Source organism: Morchella sextelata (genome assembly GCF_020137385.1).
Source record: "Morchella sextelata strain SCLS chromosome Unknown scls_22, whole genome shotgun sequence".
Taxonomy (NCBI): domain Eukaryota; kingdom Fungi; phylum Ascomycota; class Pezizomycetes; order Pezizales; family Morchellaceae; genus Morchella; species Morchella sextelata.
In genome coordinates this window covers 1,104,557-1,130,353 of record NW_025408637.1, presented here as the reverse complement: position 1 = coordinate 1,130,353, position 25,797 = coordinate 1,104,557, and the positions used below count along the sequence as shown (strand labels likewise).

Below are 25,797 nucleotides of genomic sequence, written 5' to 3'. Positions count from 1 at the left end.
GTTTTCCGTCAGTGATAACATAGCAATCTGGGGATACTCCTGACCTGACTCATCAGAGTCCCCTTTTAAAAATCCTCGTCGAAATCCATTTCAGATTCCGATCCGCGTTCTCGCACAAACGCTTGCCCACTGGTGTACTCCGCAGCAGCCGTCGCAGCCGGCTTCTTAGCACGGTGCCTCATTCGCTTTCTCTGAGGTTGGGGTTCCGGTGGTTCCATATCGTGGTCGCCATCGTCATCGCGGGTACGCTTTCGGGAGAAAGAGGAGATAATTGCACTGCTGTTAGCATCTGAACGACACCACTTCCAAAGATGACCCTTTCGGCCACATCGCACACAGGCTCCATCGGTCTTTCGCTGTTCTCGGACCGGCTGTGGAACTCCTTTGGTGGCTTCGTCGTAGTCGTGGTATATTGGCTTATTCCCCGACTTATTCTTGCTGGTGCTCTTCTTGTCTTGCCCCTTTTCTTTCTCCTCAGTCTGAGCCCTCCCCTTGATCTTAAACCCCTTTTCCTTTTGCCGCGAGTTCCCACCATTATTCGTTTCCCTTCCTCTCGACTCCCCTTTCCCCAACATCTTCATTTGCTCTTGATAGGCCTCATGAGCCTTACCGGCTCGTTCCAACTGTTGGATATACTCGGAGTCGTCCTCAGTTGGATCGAAGCGTGAGTGGCGCTCCCGGATTTCATTTGGTAGTCCTTGGAGCAAGGCGGCGCGATAGGATGCTCCTTTCATCTGAGCATGCTGGTTCATGATCTCCATTCTTGTCAGGTAGTCTCCGATGTTAGCAGAGTACTTAAACTGCTGCATCTTCATCGCGTTTTCCATAGCCTCCTGAGTACTTAAGAAGCGTTTCCTAATCTCCTGACGGAACCGAGTCCAAGTGGCGTAGTCCGCGGCTGCCGGTCCTAGCATCTTGGTCTCGATGTATTCCATGAACCATTCCTTTGCCAACCCACACGTATACGTTCCAGCGAACAGTACCTTGTTCCTGTCCGTTCGGAACTTCTTGGGCTTCTGCTCAAAGTAGATCTCGCATTCCATGAGCCAATGCCGCAGGTTATGCTTCCTGGCATTATCGAACTCGAAGGGTATTTTGGCAAGCGAATCTACCATATCGTCGTCTTCAGGCGGCGCCGAATTCCGGTTCCCGCCTCGGTTCCTTCTCCAATTCTTCCGACCGTGCGACCATTCACTGTTATCGTCGTCATCGTCGTCGGAAGGTTCTGGGTCTCCCCCAACGTTTCCTCTTGGTGGGTTTTGTGGAGGTTGATTCCCACCATTCCCGCCAACTGGAGCAGCTCCCACCGGTCCTCTGCCATTATTGCCCTGCACTGGGCCGGCATCCTCCGGTTGCCTGCCTCCATTCCCTCCTACTGGACCAGCGTTTCCTCCTACTGGGCCAGCATTTTCGGGTTTCTTGCCATTGCCAACAGGAACCGTTCGGGGTGCATTAGGATCTAAGGGAGCACTTGCCACGGAAGGTGCTACTGACAGATGTTGTCACAGTAGTTCCTCCATCTCGGCTATCCGTTGGTTTCTTTCCGCATCGGACCGCTTGAATTCCGCAAACCAAGCTCGTTGCTCCCCTTTTTCCTGCTCTCGCTCTTCTCTTACCATCCTTAGTTGTCGCTCCGCCTCCTGTAACTGGTTCTGGGTTTGCAGATGACTTTGCTCCAGAACCTTGTGGTCGGCGGCTCGTGCGGCTTCATGTACTTGTTGGACACTGGAGACGAGTTCAAAGAGCGATTCCAGATGTTGTTTTTGGGCAATGGCTTCTTGTCGCACCTTCTTGTCCAGGATTTGCCCACTCCCTTGGACTTGTTCCTGGAGGTTTTGTAGCTGCTGCCAAACGGCCTGTCCAGCTGCACCAAGATACCTCATTTGTGCCTCATGGGTATCCAAAAACTCCTGCATATTCCTCACAAACTGGGCTTGAGCAGAGCGTTTACTCGATTGCCTAGTTGTTGTAGAGGGTCCTCCCGTCAATAGGGGGTCTGTTACGGGCATGCCAAGCATTTACGGGAGTGAGAGAAAGGCTAGTAGACACCCCAATACCCTCTGTACGCTAATATCAACTCTTGACCACACTCGCGGAGTGTGGTGCGACCAAATTACGACCAAAAAACCCAGAGTCATAAAAAACACGTTTTCGACCCCAATAATAACCCCCGGAGCGTCAAACCGCCGGAGGGGAGTGTTTTGGTACCGGTGGATATATGAGGGACAGCTGGAATCAATCGGATCGAAGATCGGACCACTCGGAGCGAATCGGCGCAAGCTGCCAGCCGACCGAGTACCTATCGGCGGTACCTGAGGGCATGAGAGGACTCTGCTATATGGGAAAGCGATGTGGGAAGAGGCCTGAGTAGGTAGCCTTGCCGTCCGAGACCTCCGAATAGCCGACGCTGATGATTATCCACCAGACGGCCGATGGAGAAGAAACATCGACAGGGAAACGTGCATTAGAGTGGATAAATAGGTTGAGGGGTTTTAGCGGGTTTAGGAGTTTAGGGTACGGATTTAGGAGTTAAATGTTCTTGGTTGTTTTTCAGGGTCTCGGGCATGCCCCTAGTGTATTCTGTATTATTAGACTGGGTCCTCGAGATATAAGCGAGGGATATAAATACTGTGTCATTCACTGACTAGCCAAACCATCATCGGCGAAATCAGAGTCTTAACAATATAAATCGTTGATACGCGAGTTACAACTTTATTTGACTATACTTTCTGAAATACTTTACTCTATCGTGACTTCGAACTCTACCTGAACTATTACGTCGAAGACGGTCGAACATCACACGCTAACTCTAGTGAATCTTTGTTGATAACGTAGCTCGCGGGGCCCGTATCGGATCAAGGAGAATCATACTCGACGTTGACTGAAGAGACCTTGGAGACTTCTACCTTTGTAGCTGTTAGCCGAACTCTGAGCTCTGCGTAGTGTACTCTTGTGGTCTGGTACGCATCCCTCACAGTATATTGTTACTCGCAAGTTCACTTGGAGTAACGAAGTCACCTCAAAAGAAGAACTATCATCATTATCCCCTATCACAATGACTACCCGAAGGGATAATTATTTCATAGACACCTCGGCCGTAACTGAGGAGGCCGGAGGAGAAGATTCTATGGTAATATCAAGGGCTGCTAGCCCCGACCCCCTACTCACGGGAGGACCCTCTACACAAACTAGGTCAACGAGTAAACGCTCTGCTCAAGCCCAGTTCGTGAGGAATATGCAGGAGTTTTTGGATACCCATGAGGCACAAATGAGGTATCTTGGTGCAGCTGGACAGGCCGTTTGGCAGCAGCTACAAAACCTCCAGGAACAAGTCCAAGGGAGTGGGCAAATCCTGGACAAAAAGGTACGGCAAGAAGCCATTGCCCAAAAGCAACATCTGGAATCGCTCTTTGAACTCGTCTCCAGTGTCCAACAAGTACACGAAGCTGCCCGAGCCGCCGACCACAAGGTTCTGGAGCAAAGTCATCTACAAACCCAGAACCAGTTACAGGAGGCGGAGCGACAGCTGAGGATGGTGAGAGAAGAGCGGGAGCAGGAAAAAGGGGAGCAACGAGCTTGGTTTGCGGAATTCAAGCGGTCCGATGCGGAAAGAAACCAACGGATAGCCGAGATGGAGGAACTACTGCGACAACATCTGTCAGTAGCACCTTCTGTGGCAAGTGCTCCTTTAGACCCTAATGCGCCCCGAACGGTTCCTGTTGGCAATGGCAAGAAACCCGAAAATACTGGCCCAGTAGGAGGAAACGCTGGTCCAGTAGGAGGAAGTGGGGGCAGGCGGCCGGAGGATGCCGGCCCAGTACAGGGCAATAATGGCAGAGGACCGGTGGGAGCTGCTCCAGTTGGTGGGAATGGTGGGAATCAACCTCCACAAAACCCACCAAGAGGAAACGTTGGGGGAGACCCAGAACCTTCCGACGATGATGACGACGATAATAGTGAATGGTCGCACGGTCGGAAGAATTGGAGAAGGAACCGAGGCGGGAACCGGAATACCGCGCCGCCTGAAGACGACGATATGGTAGATTCGCTCGCCAAAATACCTTTTGAGTTCGATAATGCCAGAAAGCATAACCTGCGGCATTGGCTCATGGAGTGCGAGATCTACTTTGAGCAGAAGCCCAAGAAGTTCCGAACGGACAGGAACAAAGTACTGTTCGCTGGAACGTATACGTGTGGGTTAGCAAAGGAATGGTTCATGGAGTACATCGAGACCAAGATGCTAGGTCCAGCAGCCGCAGACTACGCCACCTGGACTCGATTCCGTCAGGAGATCAGAAAACGTTTCCTAAGCACTCAGGAAGCTATGGAAAATGCGATGAAGATGCAGCAGTTCAAGTACTCTGCTAACATCGGGGACTACCTGACGAGGATGGAGATTATGAACCAGCATGCCCAGATGAAAGGGGCATCCTACCGCGCCGCCTTGCTCCAAGGACTACCAAATGAAATCCGGGAGCGCCACTCCCGCTTCGACCCAACTGATGACGACTCCGAGTACATCCAACAGTTGGAACGAGCCGGCAAGGCTCACGAGGCTTATCAGGAGCAGATGAAGATGTTGGGGAAAGTAGAGTCGAAAGGAAGGGAATCGAATAATGGTGGGAACTCGCGGCAGAAGGAGAAGGGGTTTAAGATCAAGGGGAGGGCTCAGACCGAGGAGAAGGAAAAAGGACAAGATAAGAAGAGTACCAGCAAGAACAAGTCGGGGAATAAGCCAATATACCACGACTACGACGAAGCCACCAAAGGAGTTCCACAGCCGGTCCGAGAACAGCGAAAGACCGATGGAGCCTGTGTGCGATGTGGCCGAAAGGGTCATCTTTGGAAATGGTGTCGTTCAGATGCTAACAGCAGTGCATCTATCTCCTCTTTCTCCCGAAAGCGTACCCGCGATGACGATGGCGACCACGATATGGAACCACCGGAACCCCAACCTCAGAGAAAGCGAATGAGGCACCGTGCTAAGAAGCCGGCTGCGACGGCTGCTGCGGAGTACACCAGTGGGCAAGCGTTTGTGCGAGAACGCGGATCGGAATCTGAGATGGATTTCGACGAGGATTTTTAAAAGGGGACTCTGATGAGTCAGGTCAGGAGTATCCCCAGATTGCTATGTTATCACTGACGGAAAACAACAAAAAAAATATGAAAAGAAAAAGGCAGGAAGGGAGAGCGTCCCAACCGGAGAAAAAACAGAAAATTTTGGAGGAACCTATTCATGGTCCTCGACCTATCGTTAATCAGTTCCTTTGTTTTGCGGAAAAATGTTTACCTTGTAAGGTGTTGTTGGATACTGGTGCAACTGGTCCTGTTTTGTCTGCTGTTTTTGTTGATAGTTTTGAGGTCCCGAAGGTGAAACGAGACGTCCCGGCCCGAGTATTCGGATTTACGGGAGAAGTTATGAAGGGCACGGGACACGCCTTTACACAACCATTAATTATAATGTCAAGGGGGCATCAAACGCAACTATCATTCGAGATCGCCCCGCTCCCACCTGGCATCGACGCGATACTACCGAACTGGTGGTTGAAAGAACACAAGCCGGTTATAGGGGCAAATGGGGAAGTTTCCTACGATGGTGAGAACTGCAAGAGTCGTTGCTTCACTGACAAGGAACCTCAAATAGAAATGGACGAGGGGGTACTGGACGATCCGGAGGCCCAATTCATCGGTAGCATCTGTCTCTTGGAAGATGAATCGGTTAACCTCCGTGAAACTCTTCCCTCTTGGCTCCATGGGTTCCTTAAAGTCTTCCTACCATCGGAAGCCGACAAACTACCACCGCATCGATCTTACGACCATGCGATAGATCTCGAACCAGGGAAGCAGCCACCATGGGGACCCGTTTACTCCCTATCCGAAGTCGAACTGAAGGTGCTTCGGGAGTACCTGGACAAAATGTTGCGATTGGGAAAGATTAGGCCGAGCAAATCCCCTGCAGGAGCCCCAATCCTATTTGTGAAGAAGAAGGACGGTAGTCTGCGACTTTGCGTTGACTACCGTGGACTTAACCGAGTATCCATTAAGAACAGGTATCCGTTACCACTTATGGACGAACTACGAGATCGAGTGGCAGGCGCGGTTATCTTCTCGAAGATTGACCTGAAGGAAGGTTACAACCTTATCAGGATCAAAGATGGCGACGAGTGGAAGACAGCATTCCGTACGCGGTACGGGCATTTTGAGTACCTCGTTATGCCTTTTGGGCTGGCAAATGCGCCGGCGACCTTCCAGAACATGATGAATGATGCGCTGAGGGAATTCTTGGATCAAGGTGTAGTAGTATACCTTGATGATATCCTAATATATAGCAAGTCTCGAGAGGAGCACAGGGAGTTGGTCGGCAAAGTCCTTAGTAGGCTACAAGAATACAATCTGGTCGCCAACCCGAAGAAATCGTTCTTCGAGCTCACTGAAATCGAGTTCCTCGGATACATCCTTGCCCCAGCAGGCGTCACCATGGCACTGGATAAGGTTATGTCTGTTACGAATTGGCAAGCCCCGCGTAGCGTTAAGGAAGTACAGATCTTCATGGGCTTTGCCAACTTCTACAGAAGGTTTATCCACAATTTCTCCGGGGTCTGTAAACCCATTACCGATTGTCTCAGGGGTGATGCTAAGAACTTTGTCTGGTCTATGACGGCCCAAGCAGCCTTCGAAAAACTCAAAACCCTGTTTACGTCTGCACCGATCTTGGTACATTTCTCTCCAGATCGCCAGACTATCGTGGAAACGGACGCAAGTGATTTTGCTATCGCCGCAATTCTATCCCAGGTTATTGACGGAAAGACTCACCCTGTTGCCTTTTATTCTCGAAAGCTTAACCCAGCGGAACTCAACTACGACGTGTGGGATAAGGAGATGCTAGGAATTGTGTCAGCCTTTAAGCAATGGCGTCACTACCTCGAAGGACCTAGCCGAACGGTTCTCGTTTATACGGATCATAAGAACTTGGAATATTTCTCAACAACCAAGGTTCTTAACCGACGACAGGCAAGGTGGGCTGAGTCTTTGGCGGAATTTGACTTTAAGATTATTTACCGCCCGGGAACCAAAAATGGGAAGGCAGATGCACTATCGCGACGGCCGGAGTACCGTCCTGAAGGGGGAGGCACGCTTGGGAAACAGCCGATAGACAGGTTCTTTAAGCCCGGACAGTTGGCGGAGGAAGAGTTTGTGGTATCAGCGGTGTCGCTTGCCTCCAAGGGGGTGATTGACTGGTCGAAGAATTTTCTGGATCATGTCAGGCAGGCGGCATCGGGAGACCCGACATGGGTAGGAATGAAAGAGAGAGTTGAGCAAGGGGAGAAGCTGGGGGAATTGAAGGATATTGCCGAAAAAGACGGGCTACTCTTCTATAAGAACCGACTCTATATTCCGGCAGACGACCGCATCAAGATCCGAATTGCACAGTCAGAACACGATTCGAAGGTGGCAGGACACTTTGGACAAGACAAAACTTTGGAACTCATCACACGTAACTTCTATTGGCCAAAAATGAACGAGTGGATTGATGATTACGTTCGGTCATGTGACGAGTGCCAGCGCAACAAACCCAGCCGCCATAAGAAGTACGGTGCGCTTCTACCATTGTCCACACCACATTCCGTCTGGCAATCGATATCAATGGACTTCGTCGTGCAATTACCGGAATCGAAGGGATACAACCAAATTTGGGTAGTAGTCGATAGGTTCTCGAAGATGTCGCACTTCATTCCCCTAGTAGCAGAAACGACCGCGCAGGATTTAGCGAAGATATTCCTCGGTCAAATCTGGCGACTCCATGGGCTGCCTCTTGATATAGTTTCCGACAGGGACGCCAAGTTTACTTCAAGCTTTTGGGCATCCCTTATGGAATTATTGGACGTGAGGATAAGAATGAGTACGGCTTTCCACCCTCAGACCGATGGGCAAACAGAGCGAGTCAACCAAACCCTCGAGCATTACTTACGAGCGTTCTGCAACTACGAGCAAGATGATTGGGCAGAGCTACTCCCGTTGGCGGAGTATGCTTACAACAACTCGGTTACCACCGCCACGGGTCAATCTCCGTTTTATACCAATTACGGTTATAACCCAAGAACCAACTGGCCGACAGAAGCCGAAGTGGTCAACCCAACTAGTGATCTGTACGCTCATTTCATCCGAGGGGTTCATGATTCTGCTCTCGCTCGCTTAACAGACACCAGGGAAAAGATGGGGAAATACTATGATCGAAAAAGGGACGAACCGCCTAACTTCAAGGTGGGAGACATGGTTATGCTCAATGCGACCAATATCAAGACACGTCGCTCCACCAAGAAACTCGATCACAAGAAACTCGGCCCGTTCAAAATCATCCGACTAGCCGGGAAACGAGCCTGCGAACTGGAACTGCCGCCACAAGTCAAAATCCATAATGTGTTCCATATTGAACTCTTGGAACGGTATCGACAGAGCAGTATCCCAGGCCGAGAACAACGTCCCCCAACTCCCGAAGAGGTCGATAAGGAAGGAGAGGTGTTGTACGAAGTGGAAAGTATCGTGGGCAGCCGGAAAAGCAGAAGAGGATTAGTGGAATACCTGGTGAAATGGCGGGGCTATTCGATGAGTGACTGTACGTATCAAGTCATGGACGCTATGGATGAGGAAGTACTTGACCTTGTCCGCGACTTCCATCGAAGGAACCCCAAGGCCGTGAAGGACCAACGCCTGAGACTATAGAGGTACCCTACGGGGCTAAGTCCTTCCCCTCCACAGACACCGCGGGTGATATGTGGAGCAGGTTTACTGGAACCATAGTCTGTCAGAAGATGTCCCGAGACGTGACACCCTGGAAGGGGGGTAAGCTGTTACGGGCATGCCAAGCATTTACGGGAGTGAGAGAAAGGCTAGTAGACACCCCAATACCCTCTGTACGCTAATATCAACTCTTGACCACACTCGCGGAGTGTGGTGCGACCAAATTACGACCAAAAAACCCAGAGTCATAAAAAACACGTTTTCGACCCCAATAATAACCCCCGGAGCGTCAAACCGCCGGAGGGGAGTGTTTTGGTACCGGTGGATATATGAGGGACAGCTGGAATCAATCGGATCGAAGATCGGACCACTCGGAGCGAATCGGCGCAAGCTGCCAGCCGACCGAGTACCTATCGGCGGTACCTGAGGGCATGAGAGGACTCTGCTATATGGGAAAGCGATGTGGGAAGAGGCCTGAGTAGGTAGCCTTGCCGTCCGAGACCTCCGAATAGCCGACGCTGATGATTATCCACCAGACGGCCGATGGAGAAGAAACATCGACAGGGAAACGTGCATTAGAGTGGATAAATAGGTTGAGGGGTTTTAGCGGGTTTAGGAGTTTAGGGTACGGATTTAGGAGTTAAATGTTCTTGGTTGTTTTTCAGGGTCTCGGGCATGCCCCTAGTGTATTCTGTATTATTAGACTGGGTCCTCGAGATATAAGCGAGGGATATAAATACTGTGTCATTCACTGACTAGCCAAACCATCATCGGCGAAATCAGAGTCTTAACAATATAAATCGTTGATACGCGAGTTACAACTTTATTTGACTATACTTTCTGAAATACTTTACTCTATCGTGACTTCGAACTCTACCTGAACTATTACGTCGAAGACGGTCGAACATCACACGCTAACTCTAGTGAATCTTTGTTGATAACGTAGCTCGCGGGGCCCGTATCGGATCAAGGAGAATCATACTCGACGTTGACTGAAGAGACCTTGGAGACTTCTACCTTTGTAGCTGTTAGCCGAACTCTGAGCTCTGCGTAGTGTACTCTTGTGGTCTGGTACGCATCCCTCACAGGGTCTGGGCTAGCAGCCCTTGATATCACCATAGAATCTTCTCCTCCGGCCTCCTCAGTTACGGCCGAGGTATCTATGAAGTAATTATCCCTTCGGGTAGTCATTGTGATAGGGGATAACGATGATAGTTCTTTTCTTTGAGGTGACTTCGTTACTCCAAGTGAACTTGTGAGTAACAATATACTGTGAGGGATGCGTACCAGACCACAAGAGTACACTACGCAGAGCTCAGAGTTCGGCTAACAGCTACAAAGGTAGAAGTCTCCAAGGTCTCTTCAGTCAGCGTCGAGTATGATTCTCCTTGATCCGATACGGGCCCCGCGAGCTACGTTATCAACAAAGATTCACTAGAGTTAGCGTGTGATGTTCGACCGTCTTCGACGTAATAGTTCAGGTAGAGTTCGAAGTCACGATAGAGTAAAGTATTTCAGAAAGTATAGTCAAATAAAGTTGTAACTCGCGTATCAACGATTTATATTGTTAAGACTCTGATTTCGCCGATGATGGTTTGGCTAGTCAGTGAATGACACAGTATTTATATCCCTCGCTTATGTCTCGAGGACCCAGTCTAATAATACAGAATACACTCGGGGCAGGCCCGAGACCCTGAAAAACAACCAAGAACATTTAACTCCTAAGTTCGTACCCTAAACTCCTAAACCCGCTAAAACCCCTCAACCTATTTATCCACTCTAATGCACGTTTCCCTGTCGATGTTTCTTCTCCATCGGCCGTCTGGTGGATAATCGTCAGCGTCGGCTATTCGGAGGTCTCGGACGGCAAGGCTACCTACTCAGGCCTCTTCCCACATCGCTTTCCCACATAGCAGAGTCCTCTCATGCCCACAGGTACCGCCGATAGGTACTCGGTCGGCTGGCAGCTTGCGCCGATTCGCTCCGAGCGGTCCGATCTTCGATCCGATTGATTCCAGCTGTCCCTCATATATCCACCGGTACCAAAACACTCCCCTCCGGCGGTTTGACGCTCCGGGGGTTATTATTGGGGTCGAAAACGTGTTTTTTATGACTCTGGGTTTTTTGGTCGTAATTTGGTCGCACCACACTCCGCGAGTGTGGTCAAGAGTTGATATTAGCGTACAGAGGGTATTGGGGTATCTACTAGCCTTTCTCTCACTCCCGGAAATGCTTGGCATGCCCGTAACATGGGCTCTCTTTACCCCCAAGCCAAAGTCTTTGATGGAACGGATAGCTGCTCTAAGAGAGTTAGGGCATACACATGAGAGGTATCAAGGGATGGCAGCTGAGAAAGCGCCCCCTCGAACCAAAAAGGATCCTCCAGCTGAGAAGGACCGGCAGCCCAAGAGGAAGAGAGAAGCTGCAAGCTTCTCCGGACCTCAGAAGGCCTCCGGACCTAAGGACAAAGCGGTGGAACTGAAGGGTATCCCGAGGGATATTCTAGAAGAAAGAACGAAAGCAGAAGTATGCTTGAAGGTATGACCTTCCGGTACTCCCTATTGGTAGAGTGCATAGACTGACTTGTGCAATAGTGCGGCAAGTCCAGACACAGATGGACCGATTGTTGGTCCAAGGAACCTACTGTTGTCAGAGTGGCAGCAGTGAGAGTGCAAAAGCGGAAAAGAGGGAATGGCAAGTCCAACTCTCAGAAGAAAGCTAAAGTGGCTGCTGTTGTAGCAGAAGATCCACTTGTTGTACTGCCGGAGGTTACAGAAGATTTCGTTTTCCAGCCTGAGCAAGACTCGGACAATGAAATCCTCTGGTAGAAAAGTGTCTGTTTGAGTCTATGTTTACTAGTTTTCTTTTATATGGGTTTTTCGCTTTCTATGTTTCTCTTGAATAAATTATGAATGTGTTTCCGCATATTTGATTGCTCCAAGCACTCTGAGGATGGGTTTAAGACCCGAAACAGCTGGTCTGTCAGTGTTCTACCAAAGCTACATTTGCTAACAAAGACACTTCCAACCCGCTGCCAAAAAACTATTACACACCATACTCGCTATATTATCGCTTGGGAATAGAACCAAAGGATCTGTTGATCTTAGTAGTGCCCGAAGCTATTAGCTATGTTGAGAAGACAAAGAGAAACAAGCGCAGAACCCGCTGCTAAGCGCAGAAGGATGGAACAGAGACTTCCCTCCTTACCAGTACATGGAAAAAGACCTATACTGAAGGCAGGACTGTCATGGACGGTCAAAGGAAAGGAAGAAGGCGCCCAAGGGTCTTTCCTGTTTGACACCGGTTGTAGAGGAGCTATCCTCAACCAGAGTTTTGTCAGAAAACATGGAATTCCCTTAGTGCGGCGGGATCAACCTCTGACAATGTTTGATGCTCAAGGAGATATCATGATGGGAGGAGGAGAGTATTACACTCACCCGGTCTGCATGACTATGGGAGATCATAAGGAGACACTCCGATGGGAAGTGGCTACTTTGGAAGAAGGAATGACCGGTTACCTGCCAATTAGTTGGGCTAGGAAGCATAACCCGGACATCAATTGGGAACTCAACACCATGAGCTGGAGGAGTGACTACTGCAAGCAGAATTATCTCCCAGCGGCGACCAAGATTGAACTCATCTCTCCATACCAGATGATGGAAGAAGAAGATACAGTCTATCAATTGGTTGCTTCAGTATGGCATGATGAGGACGGTGGAGATATTGCTGAGAAAATATACCACCTGTACCGGGAATGGGCCGATGTGTTCAGTCAAGAGAAGATTGGAGAAATGCCACCGCATTCCCATAATGATTTGAAGATCAAACTCTTGCCTGGCACCGCTCCCCCATTTGGCCCGCTATACCCACGTTCTGCTCCAGAGTTGAAGGCCCTCCGAGAGTACCTGGACAAAGAATTGGCTTCAGGAAAGATCTCTAGATCTAACAGCCCCGCTGCGGCCCCCATACTGTTCATTCCTAAGAAGGATGGGACATTGCGGATTTGTGTGGATTATAGAGGATTGAACAAGGTCACTGTCAAGGACAAGTACCCGCTGCCTATCATGAGTGAGCTCAGAGACAGGTTGTTCAAGGCCAAGATCTTCACAAAGATAGACTTGAAGAACGGCTTCAATTTGATCAGGATAGCAGAAGGTGATGAGTGGAAGACCGCTTTCAGAACCCGCTATGGACTGTACCAGTATAATGTGATGCCGTTTGGTCTATGCAATGCCCCCTCCGCCTTCCAGGCAATGATCAATGATGTGTTAAAGGAACTACTGGATGAAGGAGTGGTTGTCTACATTGATGACATCCTCATCTACTCGACAACTGAGGAAGAGCATGAACTACTGGTCAAGAAGGTCCTACAGAAGCTTAGGGAAGCTAAACTCTGTGCCTCGATCAGTAAGACATCCTTCCATGTCCGAGAGGTAGAATACCTAGGCTATCATATCTCAGAGAAGGGGGTATCTATGTCAGAAGACAAAGTGGAGGCAGTTAAGGAATGGCCGGTCCCTGAAAATATCAAGGCAGTACAGGCATTCCTCGGATTTGCAAACTTCTATCGCCGCTTCATTGAAGGCTTTAGCAAGGTTTCCAAACCATTAACTGACCTCTTGCAAAAAGACAAGAAATGGTATTGGACGGCAGCACATGAGCAGGCCTTTGAAGAACTCAAGAGGCTGTTCACAAGCGCTCCAATCCTTCTTCACTTTGACCCTAGTAGGAGAACTGTGGTCGAGACAGATGCCAGTGATTTTGCCAAGGGAGCAGTGCTCTCTCAGTATGGGGACGATGGAAAGCTACATCCGGTGGCATTCTATTCTAAGAAGTTCTCCCCTGCTGAGATCAACTATGACATTCATGATAAGGAAATGGGAGCTATTGTAGCCTCTTTCCGGGAATGGGAACACATGCTCAAATCTTGTGAGCAGGAAATCACGGTTTTTACAGACCACAAGAACTTGGAGTATTTTAATTCTACCAAGGTTCTCACTAGGCGGCAAGCTAGATGGTCTGAAGACCTCGCAGGCTACAATTTTAAAGTTGTCTACAGACCGGGAGAAAAGAATGGCAAGACTGATGTGCTATCTAGGCGCTGGGATCACCGCCTTGGAGAGGGAGGTGAAACTCTGCAGCCGGAGCCACAGATCTTTTTTAGGCCAGGTCAATTGGTTTTGGATCCTGCAAAGCTAGCGGCTGTCAGGGTGAATCAATTACAGAATACATTCTTAGAGCGCCTATATGCGGCAGCTAAAGAGGATACATTCTGGCAGGATCTGCACCGCTCCCTGGTTGAAAGGAAACCAAATTTGGACCAGAACTTGTCGGTCAAGGACGGTCTCATCTTCTACAAGAATAGATGGTATATACCCAAAGACAAGAAGCTTCAGATGGAAATACTGTCCGATACCCATGACTCTAAAGTGGCTGGTCATTTCGGCCAATTTAAGACACTGGAGCGGGTGAAAAACAACTTCTTTTGGCCCAACATGGATAAGGATGTTGAGGAATATGTCCGGAGCTGTGACAGCTGCCAGAGGAATAAGACCTCAAGACACAAGAAGTTTGGTATGCTCCAACCGTTGGAGATACCCTATCGGCCATGGACTTCCATCTCTATGGACTTCATTGTGGGATTACCGGAATCTAATGGGTTTACAAAGATCTGGGTAAAAGTGGACCGTTTTTCGAAGATGGCACATTACATCCCTCTTCCTACCCTTAATATAACGGAAGATTTGGCTAAGTTGTTCTTGAAGGAAGTTTGGAGACTCCATGGTTTGCCTGATGACATAGTCTCGGACAGAGATAGCAGGTTCATCTCTCAATTTTGGCAATCTCTCAGGAGCCTCCTCAATGTGAAGCTGAAGATGTCCACATCTTTCCACCCCCAAACGGACGGCCAAACAGAAAGAGTTAACCAGACCCTGGAACACTACTTGCGGAGTTATTGTTCATATCAACAGGATGACTGGGCAGAACTCTTGCCTTTGGCAGAGTATGCATATAACTCGGCGGTCTCTGAGTCTACCAAAGTATCGGCTTTTTATGCCAACTATGGTTATGAACCCAGGACCAACTTGCCGGCCCCAAAGGAAGGAGTAGAATGGAACAATCCAGCAAGTGAGGTCATGATATCTCAATGGGAATCTATCTGGCAGGCTATGAATGCCAGCTTGGGTAAAGCTAGATTAAGGATGGCCCGGTGGTATGATACTCATGCCCTGGCACCCCCCGAAATCAAGCCTGGAGATGAAGTAATGTTGGACCGGCGCAATGTGCAAACAAAGCGGCCTTTGGGAAAACTGGATCAGAAGAAGATGGGACCCTTTAAGGTCTTAGAAGCTATTGGTACCCGTGCCTACAAGCTCTCTCTTCCCCCTCAAATGGGAATCCACCCGGTCTTTCATGTCTCTCTCCTAGAACCCTACAGAGCACCGGTAGATCCTGAGAGAAGAGTTCCACCACCGGAACCCGAAGAGATTGAAGGAGAACAGAACTGGGTTGTCCGAGAGGTAGCAGATAGCCGGGTCAATAAGAAAGGGAGACGAGTGGAATACTTAGTGCTGTGGGAAGGTTATGAGAACGAGGATGCTACATGGGAACCTTGGGAGCATCTCAAGAAGAGTGCTGAAGAAGCCCTTCGGGATTTCCACATGAGGTATCCTAAGAAACCCAAGGACAAGCGGATTGTTGGGGTGTAGTTTTTTCCTTTAGGTTTTCGTTCCTTGCATATCACGGAATTTCTTGTGATATAGAATAGAAGGTAATAGAATGGTTATAGATCTCGGAGACCAAGATCCTGGAAGAGGGGAGTGGTGTAACGGAGCCATTTCAACTGTCTGGTGTATGAGTACACACAGGGCCCGGTTACATGCTGAGAGTTATTGTTAGAAGCCAGTTGCACGGTGATATGCAAGTACCGGCAGTGTGGTTAGCTACCAGCTGTTAGAGTAACTACATTCCGGGCGCTAGGAAGGGGATCTATTCATGGGAGCAATGACTGACGAGTCTATGCCTCGCCAGTGACTAGAAGACTGGCCAGAGTGGAGCTCTGATTGCCCGGTGATCCTCTGTATCCTCTGAGCATTGTAGGACCGCCGAAGAGGCAGGGACTATGCTAGGGAAGTCTACAATAAGCGAGAGCTCTACAGCAATGATTAAGCTTACATCTGAGTGGTAGCTCATTCATGCAGGCCCCCGGTTGTGTGGCAACCAAGGCTGCAGGTGTTACAAAGGCTTTGACTAAGGGTGGTTGCCTTGGGTATCGGAAACACCTGTTGGCGCTTAGAGAAAAGCGGGTTAGCGGTGGTATTGTTTCCCGGACTGAGGAAAGGCATCACCGGAACTTAGTAAGGAGTTAGGAGCAGAGAATAGAGGCCTTCGGAGTATAAGTACTCAGGTTCATTCTCGCCCTTCAGTCCTGTTCTCTCCAGTCTTCATCAAAAAGAAAAACTAAGTTCTTATGAGTAGCAGAGCCCTTAAAGATTATTGAGTTCTAGCGATAGTATCTTTGAATAATCTGCAACCTGATTGTCTATCTTGCACGGCCGTCTCTATTCTATCCGATTCTATTTCTCTTAGAAAGGACCCCCGTTACACCCGGAGCGTCAAACCGCCGGAGGGGAGTGCTTTTGGACCGGTGGATATATGAGGGACAGCTGGAAGCAATCGGATCGAATATCGGATCACTCGGAGCGAATCGGCGCAAGCTACCAGCCGACCGAGTACCTATCGGCCGTACTTGTGGGCATGAGAGGACTCTGCTATGTGGGAAAGCGATGTGGGAAGAGGCCTGAGTAGGTAGACTTGTCGTCCGAGACCTACGAGTAGCCGACGCTGACGATTATCCACCAGATGGCCGATGGAGAGGAAACATCAACAGGGAAACGTGCATTAGAATGGGTAAATAGGTTGAGGGGTTTCAGCAGGCTTAGGAGTTTGGGTTACGGACTTAGGAGTTAAATGTTCTTGGTTGTTTCTCAGGGTCTCAGGCAGGCCCCGAGTGTATTCTGTATTATTAGGAGACTGGGTCCTAGAGAGATAAGCGAGGGATATAAATACTGTGTCATTCACTGACTAGCCAAACCATCATCGGCGAAATCAGAGTCTTAACAATATAAATCGTTGATACGCGAGTTACAACTTTATTTGACTATACTTTTGAAATACTTTACTCTATCGTGACTTCTGTTACGGGCATGCCAAGCATTTACGGGAGTAAGAGAAAAGGCCAGTAGAAACCCCAATACCCTCTGTACGCTAATGACAACTCTGGACCGCACCCGCGGGGTGTGGTGCGACCAATACACGACCAAAACACGGAGTCATAAAAAACACGTTTTCGACCCCAATAATAACCCCCGGAGCGTCAAACCGCCGGAGGGGAGTGCTTTGGTACCGATGGATATATGAGGGACAGCTGGAAGCAATCGGATCGAAGATCGGATCACTCGGAGCGAATCGGCGCAAGCTACCAGCCGACCGAGTACCTATCGGCGGTACCTGTGGGCATGAGAGGACTCTGCTATGTGGGAAAGCGATGTGGGAAGAGGCCTGAGTAGGTAGCTTTGCCATCCGAGACCTACGAGTAACCGACGCTGACGATTACCCACCAGACGGCCGATGGAGAAGAAACATCGACAAGAAAATGTGCATTAGAATGGGTAAATAGGTTGAGGGGATTCAGCGGACTTAGGAGTTTGGGTTACGGACTTAGGAGTTAAATGTTCTTGGTTGTTTTTCAGGGTCTCGAGTAGACCCCGAGTGTATTCTGTATTCTTAGTAGACTGGGTCCTCGAGACATAAGCGAGGGATATAAATACTGTGTCATTCACTGACTAGCCAAACCATCATCGGCGAAATCAGAGTCTTAACAATATAAATCGTTGATACGCGAGCTACAACTCTATTTGACTATACAATTCTATATACTTTACGCTATCGTGACTTCGTACTCTACCTGAACTATTACGTCGAAGACGGTCGAATACCATCCGCTAACTCTAGTGAACCTTTGTTGATAACGTAGCTCGCGGGGCCCGTATCGGACCAAGGAGAATTCTACTCGACGTTGACTGAAGAGACCTTGGAGACTTCTACCTCTGTAGCTGTTAGCCGAACTCTGAGCTCTGCGTAGTGTACTCTTGTGGTCTGGTACGCATCCCTCACACCGGCCCGGGTATTTGGATATACTGGAGAGGTTATGAAGGGCACGGGACACGCCTTTACACAACCATTGGTTATAATGTCAAAGGGGCATCAAACACAGTTATCATTTGAGATCGCCCCTCTACCGCTTGGCATTGACGCAATACTATGGAACTAGTGGTTGAAAGAACACAAGCCGGTAATAGGGGCAAATGGGGAAGTTTCCTACGATGGGAAGAACTGCAAGAGTCGATGCTTCACTGACAAGGAGCCTCATATAGAGATGGACGAGGGTATATTGGACGATTCGGAGGCGCAATTCATCGGTAGCATCTGTCTATTAGAAGATGAATCGGTTAACCTCCGCGAAACCCTTCCCTCTTGGCTCCATAAGTTTCTTAAAGTCTTCCTACCGTCGGAAGCAGATAAGTTACCACCGCATCGATCTTACAACCATGCGATAGACCTCGAACCAGGGAAGCAGCCACCATGGGGACCTGTTTACTCCCTATCCGAAGTTGTATTGAAGGTGCTATGAAAGTACCTGGAGAAGATGCTACGATTGGGAAAGATTAGGCTGAGTAAATCACCGGCAGGAGCCCCAATCCTATTTGTGAAGAAGAAGGACGGTACTCTGCGACTTTGGGTTGACTACCGTGGACTTAACCGCGTGTCCATCAAGAACAGGTATCCTCTACCACTTATGGATGAGTTGCGAGACCGTGTAGCAGGCGCGGTTATCTTCTTGAAGATTGACCTGAAGGAAGGTTACAACCTCATCAGGATAAAAGATGGCGATGAGTGGAAGACAGCCTTCCGTACACGGTACGGGCATTTTGAGTACCTCGTCATGCCTTTTGGGCTGGCAAATGCGCCGGCGACCTTCCAGAATATGATGAATGATGCGCTGAGGGAATTCCTGGATCAAGGTGTAGTAGTATACCTTGATGATATCCTTGTAACGGAGCCATTTCAACTGTTTGGTGTATGAGTACACACAGGGCCCGGTTACATGCTGAGAGTTATTGTTAGAAGCCAGTTGCACAGTGATATGCAAGTACCGGCAGTGTGGTTAGCTACCAGCTGTTAGAGCAACTACATTCTGGGCACTAGGAAGGGGATCTATTCATGGGAGCAATGACTGATGAGTGTTACGAACTATACCGCTATACGAGAAGGTATGAGTCATCGGGAAGTCTGGAAGGTTCTGTGGTATTAGTAATCGGTTGTCAATTCTGTATTATAAAAGGTTGTTTATGTCTTTCGTTGTCTTTCCTTTTCTTTCCTTACGCAACATCTTGTATTCTACTTTGGATTATCACTTTGGGGGATTCACTTCGCTTCAATACACTTCTTTACTCTGAATCCACATTACGTCTGCTGTTCATCATGCTCGGTGCCTCCGCTGTCCTGACCTTCGCCGTGTACCTATCCCTCGTCTCGCCCTTCTCGGTTAACATGCCGACCTCTGTCATCTCCGTCCTCGTATGGACCTTTACCTCTGCCTTCGTGCAGATCTTCGTCGCCGTCCCCATCTCTGTTCTAGCACCGACCCCCGTCCCTGCCTTCGGGTATACCACTGCCCAACCCCTCGCCCTCGTGCGAGGCCTATCTCTTCCCACTTGGAACGTAACCATGTCCCTCGACCCCTCAGCTTCTGCCTCGCCCATGGTTCCTTACACTATGTTGCGTCGTCTATGGTCGACTGACATCCACCGACTCGCCTCGCTTATGCGACCATCGATACCCTCGCTCTCCGCGGAGACCACAGACACCATCCTAATGTTCACTTACACCACACTGTTCCTTCTAGCCTGGACTGTAGCCTACCTCCTCGGTTGACTCTGCATACAGGCCATGAAGGAACCACTCACCGACCACGTCCCTCCACGGAAGCCACCCCGGCGTACTCGCCGCCTACAACGCCGCCTCCTCCGACGCTCCATCCCTTGGGGACGGCCGACAGGAAATGACCCGGGCTGGTGTGTTTTGACACTAGCCCCTATACCCCTCCGGCCTTACCTCACCGGTTTAGGACCTTACCCATCACCGGTTAAAGTCTTGAACACCCTCCACCAGCTAAGAGCCCCACTACTCCCCGCACTCGTCACCCTCCACCGGGGTACAGCCCATGTTGAGGACGGCCCCGGTCCCCATACTGCCATGCGACTACTACGGTCAAGACGAATAGGTGCCAAACTTAAGATTGGGCAACTCCACCACCCCAGTGACTATGAACCATTCGAGATACCGATACGGCTGTCTAAGAACAAGGACTATCTCCACGCCCTAGTCGACACGGGAGCCACAGGGTATGGATTTATCGATGCCTCGTTTGCCCACTCCCGCGGCTACCTTGCCGAGCCACTCCCCACACCTAGGCAGCTACAGGTAATCGACGGCCGACCTATTGCTTCTGGAGCTATTACTCATTCCTGCAAACTCCGCCTCGAAGTAGGCACCCACGTGGAAGGGATCTCCTTATTTGTCACCCAACTAGGTGACGCTAAGGTGGTACTGGGTCTCCCCTGGCTCCAACATCACGCCGCCAAAATCCAATTCGCCGACCGATCCATCTCCTTCCACGCCGACCGATGCAGACAACACATCGCGGCCTTATGGACCTCCACACTCGCTTCCCCCCCGCTGACCGCCGCCGCCGCCACCCTGCTGCCCCCGCCGGTACCTCCAAGATCTACCGCTGCCGCCTCCTCACCACCACCCCCAATACCCCCAAGGCCTACCGCTCCTCGCCGTACCATCATCCTGTCGGCAGCCCGCTTCCGTAGGGAAGTACAACAGCCCGAAAATCAACTCTTCCTCCTAGCTGCTCGTCCTGCCGGTCTGAACCCAACGCCGCCCAACTCCACCGACGAATTGGTCCCTACCGCCTACCACCAGTATCTCCACCTGTTCCGAGAATTAGAGGCCCAAGCGCTCCCTATCCATCGGTATATCGACCATGAGATCCAGTTGCAAGAAGGTAAACAACTGCCATTTGGCCCACTATATGGCATGTCGTCAGAAGAGTTGAAGACCCTTCGGGAATACCTAGATGATCAACTGGCTCGAGGTTACATACGCTCTTCTTCCTCCCCCGCCGGAGTCCCCGTCCTATTTATCAAGAAAAAGGATGGCTCCCTACGACTATGTGTGGATTATCGCACCCTCAATGCCCTCACCGTCAAGAACCGCTACCGACTGCCGTTGATCAATGACACCCTGGACAGACTAAAGGACGCCAAGATCTACACGAAGCTGGATCTCCGCAATGGGTACAACCAGATTAGGATTAAGGAAGGGGAGGAATGGAAAACCGCTTTCCGGACTCGGTATGAACTGTTCGAATACTTGGTGATGCCATTCGGACTCACCAACACACCCGCCACCTTCCAAGCCTTCCTGAACGACACCCTCCGGACCCACCTCGACGACTTCTGTACAGTGTACCTCGAAGACATCTTGATCAACTCGAACACGGAGGAGGAACACCAGCGACATGTCAACATGATCCTGGACAAACTACAAGCGGCGGGGCTCCACTGCAAGCCTGAGAAGTGTGAGTTCCACGTCGATAGTACGGAGTACTTAGGGTACATTATATCGGGCGAAGGGGTTACCATGGCTACCGACAAAACCAAGGCGATACAGGAGTGGAAAACACCTACCTCGGTACTGTGAGGGAAGCGTACCAGACCACAAGAGTACGCTACGCAGAGCTCAGAGTTCGGCTAACAGCTACAAAGGTAGAAGTCTCCAAGGTCTCTTCAGTCAACGTCGAGTATGAATCTCCTTGATCCGATACGGGCCCCACGAGCTACGTTATCAACAAAGATTCACTAGAGTTAGCGGATGGTATTGGACCGTCTTCGACGTAATAGTTCAGGTAGAGTGCGAAGTCACGATAGAGTAAAGTATTTCCAAAAGTATAGTCAAATAAAGTTGTAACTCGCGTATCAACGATTTATATTGTTAAGACTCTGATTTCGCCGATGATGGTTTGGCTAGTCAGTGAATGACACAGTATTTATATCCCTCGCTTATGTCTCAAGGACCCAGTCTACTAATAATACAGAATACACTCGGGGCATGCCCGAGACCCTGAAAAACAACCAAGAACATTTAACTCCTAAGTCCGTAACCCAAACTCCTAAATCCGCTGAAACCCCTCAACCTATTTATCCACTCTAATGCACGTTTCTGTGAGGGATGCGTACCAGACCACAAGAGTACACTACGCAGAGCTCAGAGTTCGGCTAACAGCTACAAAGGTAGTAGTCTCCAAGGTCTCTTCAGTCAACGTCGAGTATGAATCTCCTTGATCCGATACGGGCCCCGCGAGCTACGTTATCAACAAAGATTCACTAGAGTTAGCGCATAGAATTCGACCGTCTTCGACGTAATAGTTCAGGTAGAGTTCGAAGTCACGATAGAGTAAAGTAATTCCAAAAGTATAGTCAAATAAAGTTGTAACTCGCGTATCAACGGTTTATATTGTTAAGACTCTGATTTCGCCGATGATGGTTTGGCTAGTCAGTGAATGACACAGTATTTATATCCCTCGCTTATGTCTCGAGGACCCAGTCTTCTAATAATACAGCATACACTCGGGGCCTGCCCGACACCCTGAAAAACAACCAAGAACATTTAACTCCTAAGTCCGTTACCCAAACTCCTAAACCCGCTGAAACCCCTCAACCTATTTATCCCCTCTAATGAACGTTTCCCTGTCGATGTTTCTTCTCCATCGGCCGTCTGGTGGATAATCGTCAGCGTCGGCTATTCGGAGGTCTCGGACGGCAAGGCTACCTACTCAGGCCTCTTCCCACATCGCTTTCCCACATAGCAGAGTCTTCTCATGCCCACAGGTACCGCCGATAGGTACTCGGTCGGCTGGTAGCTTGCGCCGATTCGCTCCGGGTGGTCCGATCTTCGATCCGATTGATTCCAGCTGTCCCTCATATATCCACCGGTCCCAAAACAACCCCTCCGGTGGTTTGACGCTCCGGGGGTTATTGTTGGAGTCGAAAACGTGTTTTTTAACTAGGAAAACCGCAACTCCGCATTTGGTCGCATATTGATCGCACCGTACCTCGTAGGTGCGAACCGGAGTTGATAGTGGTGTTGCTATTAGTATTAAAGGGTATAGGGGTATCTACTAGCCTTTCTCTCACTCCGTAAATGCTTGGCATGCCCGTAACAGCTTACCCCCCTTCCAGGGTGTCACGTCTCGGGACATCTTCTGACAGACTATGGTTCCAGTAAACCTGCTCTACATATCACCCGTGGTGTCTGTGGAGGGGAAGGACTTAGCCCCGTGGGGTACCTCTATAGTCTCAGGCGTTGGTCCTTCACGGCCTTGGGGTTCCTTTGATGGAAGTCGCGAACAAGGTCAAGTACCTCCTCGTTCATAGCGTCCATGACTTGGTACGTACAGTCACTGATCGAATAGCCCCGCCATTTCACCAGGTATTCCACTAATCCTCTTCTACTCTTCCGACTTCCCACTATACTTTCCACTTCGTACAGAACCTCTCCTTCCTTGTCGACCTCTTCGGGAGTTGGGGGACGTTGTTCACGGCCTGGGATACTGCTCTGTTGGTAACGTTCCAAAAGTTCAATATGGAATACGTTATGGATTTTGATTTGTGGTGGCAGTTCCAATTCACAGGCTCGTTTTCCCGCTAGTCGGATGATCTTGAACGGACCGAGTTTCTTATGATCGAGCTTTTTGGTAGAGCGACGTGTCTTGATATTGGCCGCATTGAGCATGACCATGTCGCCTATCTTAAAGTTCGGCGGTTCGTTCCTTCTCCGATCATAGTATTTCCCCATCTTCTCCCTGGTGTCTGTTAAGCGAGCGAGAGCAGAATCATGAACTCCTCGGATGAAGTGAGCGTACAGGTCACTGGTTGGGTTGACCACTTCGGCTTCCGTCGGCCAGTTGGTTCTTGGGTTGTAACCGTAATTGGTATAGAACGGAGATTGACCCGTGGCGGTGGTAACCGAGTTGTTATAAGCATACTCCGCCAACGGGAGTAGCTCTGCCCAATCATCTTGCTCATAGTTGCAGAACGCTCGCAGGTAGTGCTCGAGGGTTTGGTTGACCCGCTCTGTTTGCCCATCGGTCTGAGGGTGGAAAGCCGTACTCATTCTTATCCTCACATCCAATAATTCCATGAGGGATGCCCAAAAGCTTGAAGTAAACTTGGCGTCCCTGTCGGAAACTATATCAAGAGGCAGCCCATGGAGTCGCCAGATTTGACCGAGGAATATCTTCGCTAAATCCTGCGCGGTCGTTTCTGCTACTAGGGGGATGAAGTGCGACATCTTCGAGAACCTATCGACTACTACCCAGATTTGGTTGTATCCCTTTGATTCCGGTAACTGCACGACGAAGTCCATTGATATCGATTGCCAGACAGAATGTGGCGTGGACAGTGGTAGAAGCGCACCGTATTTTTTATGGCGGCTGGGTTTGTTGCGCTGGCACTCGTCACATGACCGAACGTAGTCATCAATCCACTCGTTCATTTTTGGCCAATAGAAGTTACGCGTGATGAGTTCCAGTGTCTTGTCTTGTCCAAAGTGTCCTGCCACTTTCGAGTCGTGTTCTGCCTGTGCGATTCGGATCTTGATACGGTCGTCTGCCGGGATGTAGAGTCGGTTCTTATAGAAGAGTAGCCCGTCTTTCTCGGCAATATCCTTCAATTCCCCCAGCTTCTCCCCTTGCTCAACTCTCTCTCTCATTCCTACCCATATCGGGTCTCCCGATGCCGCCTGCCTGACATGGTCCAGAAAGTTCTTCGACCAGTCAATCACCCCCTTGGAGGCAAGCGACACCGCTGATACCACAAACTCTTCCTCCGCCAACTGCCCGGGCTTAAAGAACCTGTCTATCGTCTGTTTCCCAAGCGTGCCTCCCCCTTCAGGACGGTACTCCGGCCGTCGCGATAGTGCATCTGCCTTCCCATTTTTGGTTCCCGGGCTGTAAATAATCTTGAAATCAAATTCCGCCAAAGACTCAGCCCACCTTGCCTGTCGTCGGTTAAGAACCTTGGTTGTTGAAAAATATTCCAAGTTCTTATGATCCGTGTAGACGAGGACCGTTCGGCTAGGTCCTTCGAGGTAGTGACGCCATTGCTTGAAGGCTGACACGATTCCTAACATCTCCTTATCCCAGACGTCGTAGTTGAGTTCCGCTGGGTTAAGCTTTCGAGAATAAAAGGCAACAGGGTGAGTCTTTCCGTCAATAACCTGGGATAAAATTGCGGCGATAGCAAAATCACTTGCGTCCGTTTCCACGATAGTCTGGCGATCTGGAGAGAAGTGTACCAAGATCGGCGCAGACGTAAACAGGGTTTTGAGTTTTTCGAAGGCTGCTTGGGCCGTCATAGACCAGACAAAGTTCTTAGCATCACCCCTGAGACAATCGGTAATGGGTTTACAGACCCCGGAGAAATTGTGGATAAACCTTCTATAGAAGTTGGCAAAGCCCATAAAGATCTGTACTTCCTTGACACTGCGCGGGGCTTGCCAATTCGTAACAGACATGACCTTATCCAGTGCCATGGTGACGCCTGCTGGGGCAAGGATGTATCCGAGGAATTCGATTTCAGTGAGCTCGAAGAACGATTTCTTCGGGTTGGCGACCAGGTTGTATTCTTGTAGCCTGCTAAGTACTTTGCCGACCAGCTCCCTGTGTTCCTCTCGAGACTTGCTATATATTAGGATATCATCAAGGTATACTACTACCCCTTGATCCAGGAATTCCCTCAGCGCATCATTCATCATGTTCTGGAAGGTCGCCGGCGCATTTGCCAGCCCAAAAGGCATGACGAGGTACTCAAAATGCCCGTACCGCGTACGAAAGGCTGTCTTCCACTCGTCGCCGTCTTTGAT

The 25,797-nt window shown here is 49.8% G+C and overlaps 7 protein-coding genes across 7 annotated transcripts; 4 read left to right on the top strand and 3 right to left on the bottom strand.

The window, feature by feature from the left end:
* Positions 1–65: 65 nt before the first annotated feature.
* On the bottom strand, positions 66–1,470 carry H6S33_007194 (uncharacterized protein; the record flags this gene model as incomplete). The annotated part of the gene is made up of 1 exon (XM_044838549.1): positions 66–1,470. A coding segment is annotated over one exon (1,405 nt), but the record flags the coding sequence as incomplete, so codon positions are not given.
* A 36-nt stretch (positions 1,471–1,506) lies between these two features.
* H6S33_007193 (uncharacterized protein) lies at positions 1,507–2,009 on the bottom strand (the record flags this gene model as incomplete). The annotated part of the gene is made up of 1 exon (XM_044838548.1): positions 1,507–2,009. A coding segment is annotated over one exon (503 nt), but the record flags the coding sequence as incomplete, so codon positions are not given.
* Positions 2,010–3,055: 1,046 nt separating this feature from the next.
* On the top strand, positions 3,056–5,086 carry H6S33_007192 (uncharacterized protein; the record flags this gene model as incomplete). Its single annotated transcript, XM_044838547.1, has 1 exon — positions 3,056–5,086. The coding sequence occupies one exon, from the start codon at positions 3,056–3,058 to the stop codon at positions 5,084–5,086; it is 2,031 nt and encodes a 676-aa protein (XP_044689356.1).
* A 77-nt stretch (positions 5,087–5,163) lies between these two features.
* On the top strand, positions 5,164–8,721 carry H6S33_007191 (uncharacterized protein; the record flags this gene model as incomplete). The annotated part of the gene is made up of 1 exon (XM_044838546.1): positions 5,164–8,721. The coding sequence occupies one exon, from the start codon at positions 5,164–5,166 to the stop codon at positions 8,719–8,721; it is 3,558 nt and encodes a 1,185-aa protein (XP_044689355.1).
* A 984-nt stretch (positions 8,722–9,705) lies between these two features.
* H6S33_007190 (uncharacterized protein) lies at positions 9,706–9,930 on the bottom strand (the record flags this gene model as incomplete). The annotated part of the gene is made up of 1 exon (XM_044838545.1): positions 9,706–9,930. The coding sequence occupies one exon, from the start codon at positions 9,928–9,930 to the stop codon at positions 9,706–9,708; it is 225 nt and encodes a 74-aa protein (XP_044689354.1).
* A 1,038-nt stretch (positions 9,931–10,968) lies between these two features.
* Positions 10,969–11,277, top strand: H6S33_007189 (uncharacterized protein; the record flags this gene model as incomplete). The annotated part of the gene is made up of 1 exon (XM_044838544.1): positions 10,969–11,277. A coding segment is annotated over one exon (309 nt), but the record flags the coding sequence as incomplete, so codon positions are not given.
* Positions 11,278–18,073: 6,796 nt separating this feature from the next.
* On the top strand, positions 18,074–18,886 carry H6S33_007188 (uncharacterized protein; the record flags this gene model as incomplete). Its single annotated transcript, XM_044838542.1, has 2 exons — positions 18,074–18,394; positions 18,437–18,886. Coding segments are annotated over 2 exons (771 nt in total), but the record flags the coding sequence as incomplete, so codon positions are not given.
* Between the last annotated feature and the right edge of the window lie 6,911 nt (positions 18,887–25,797).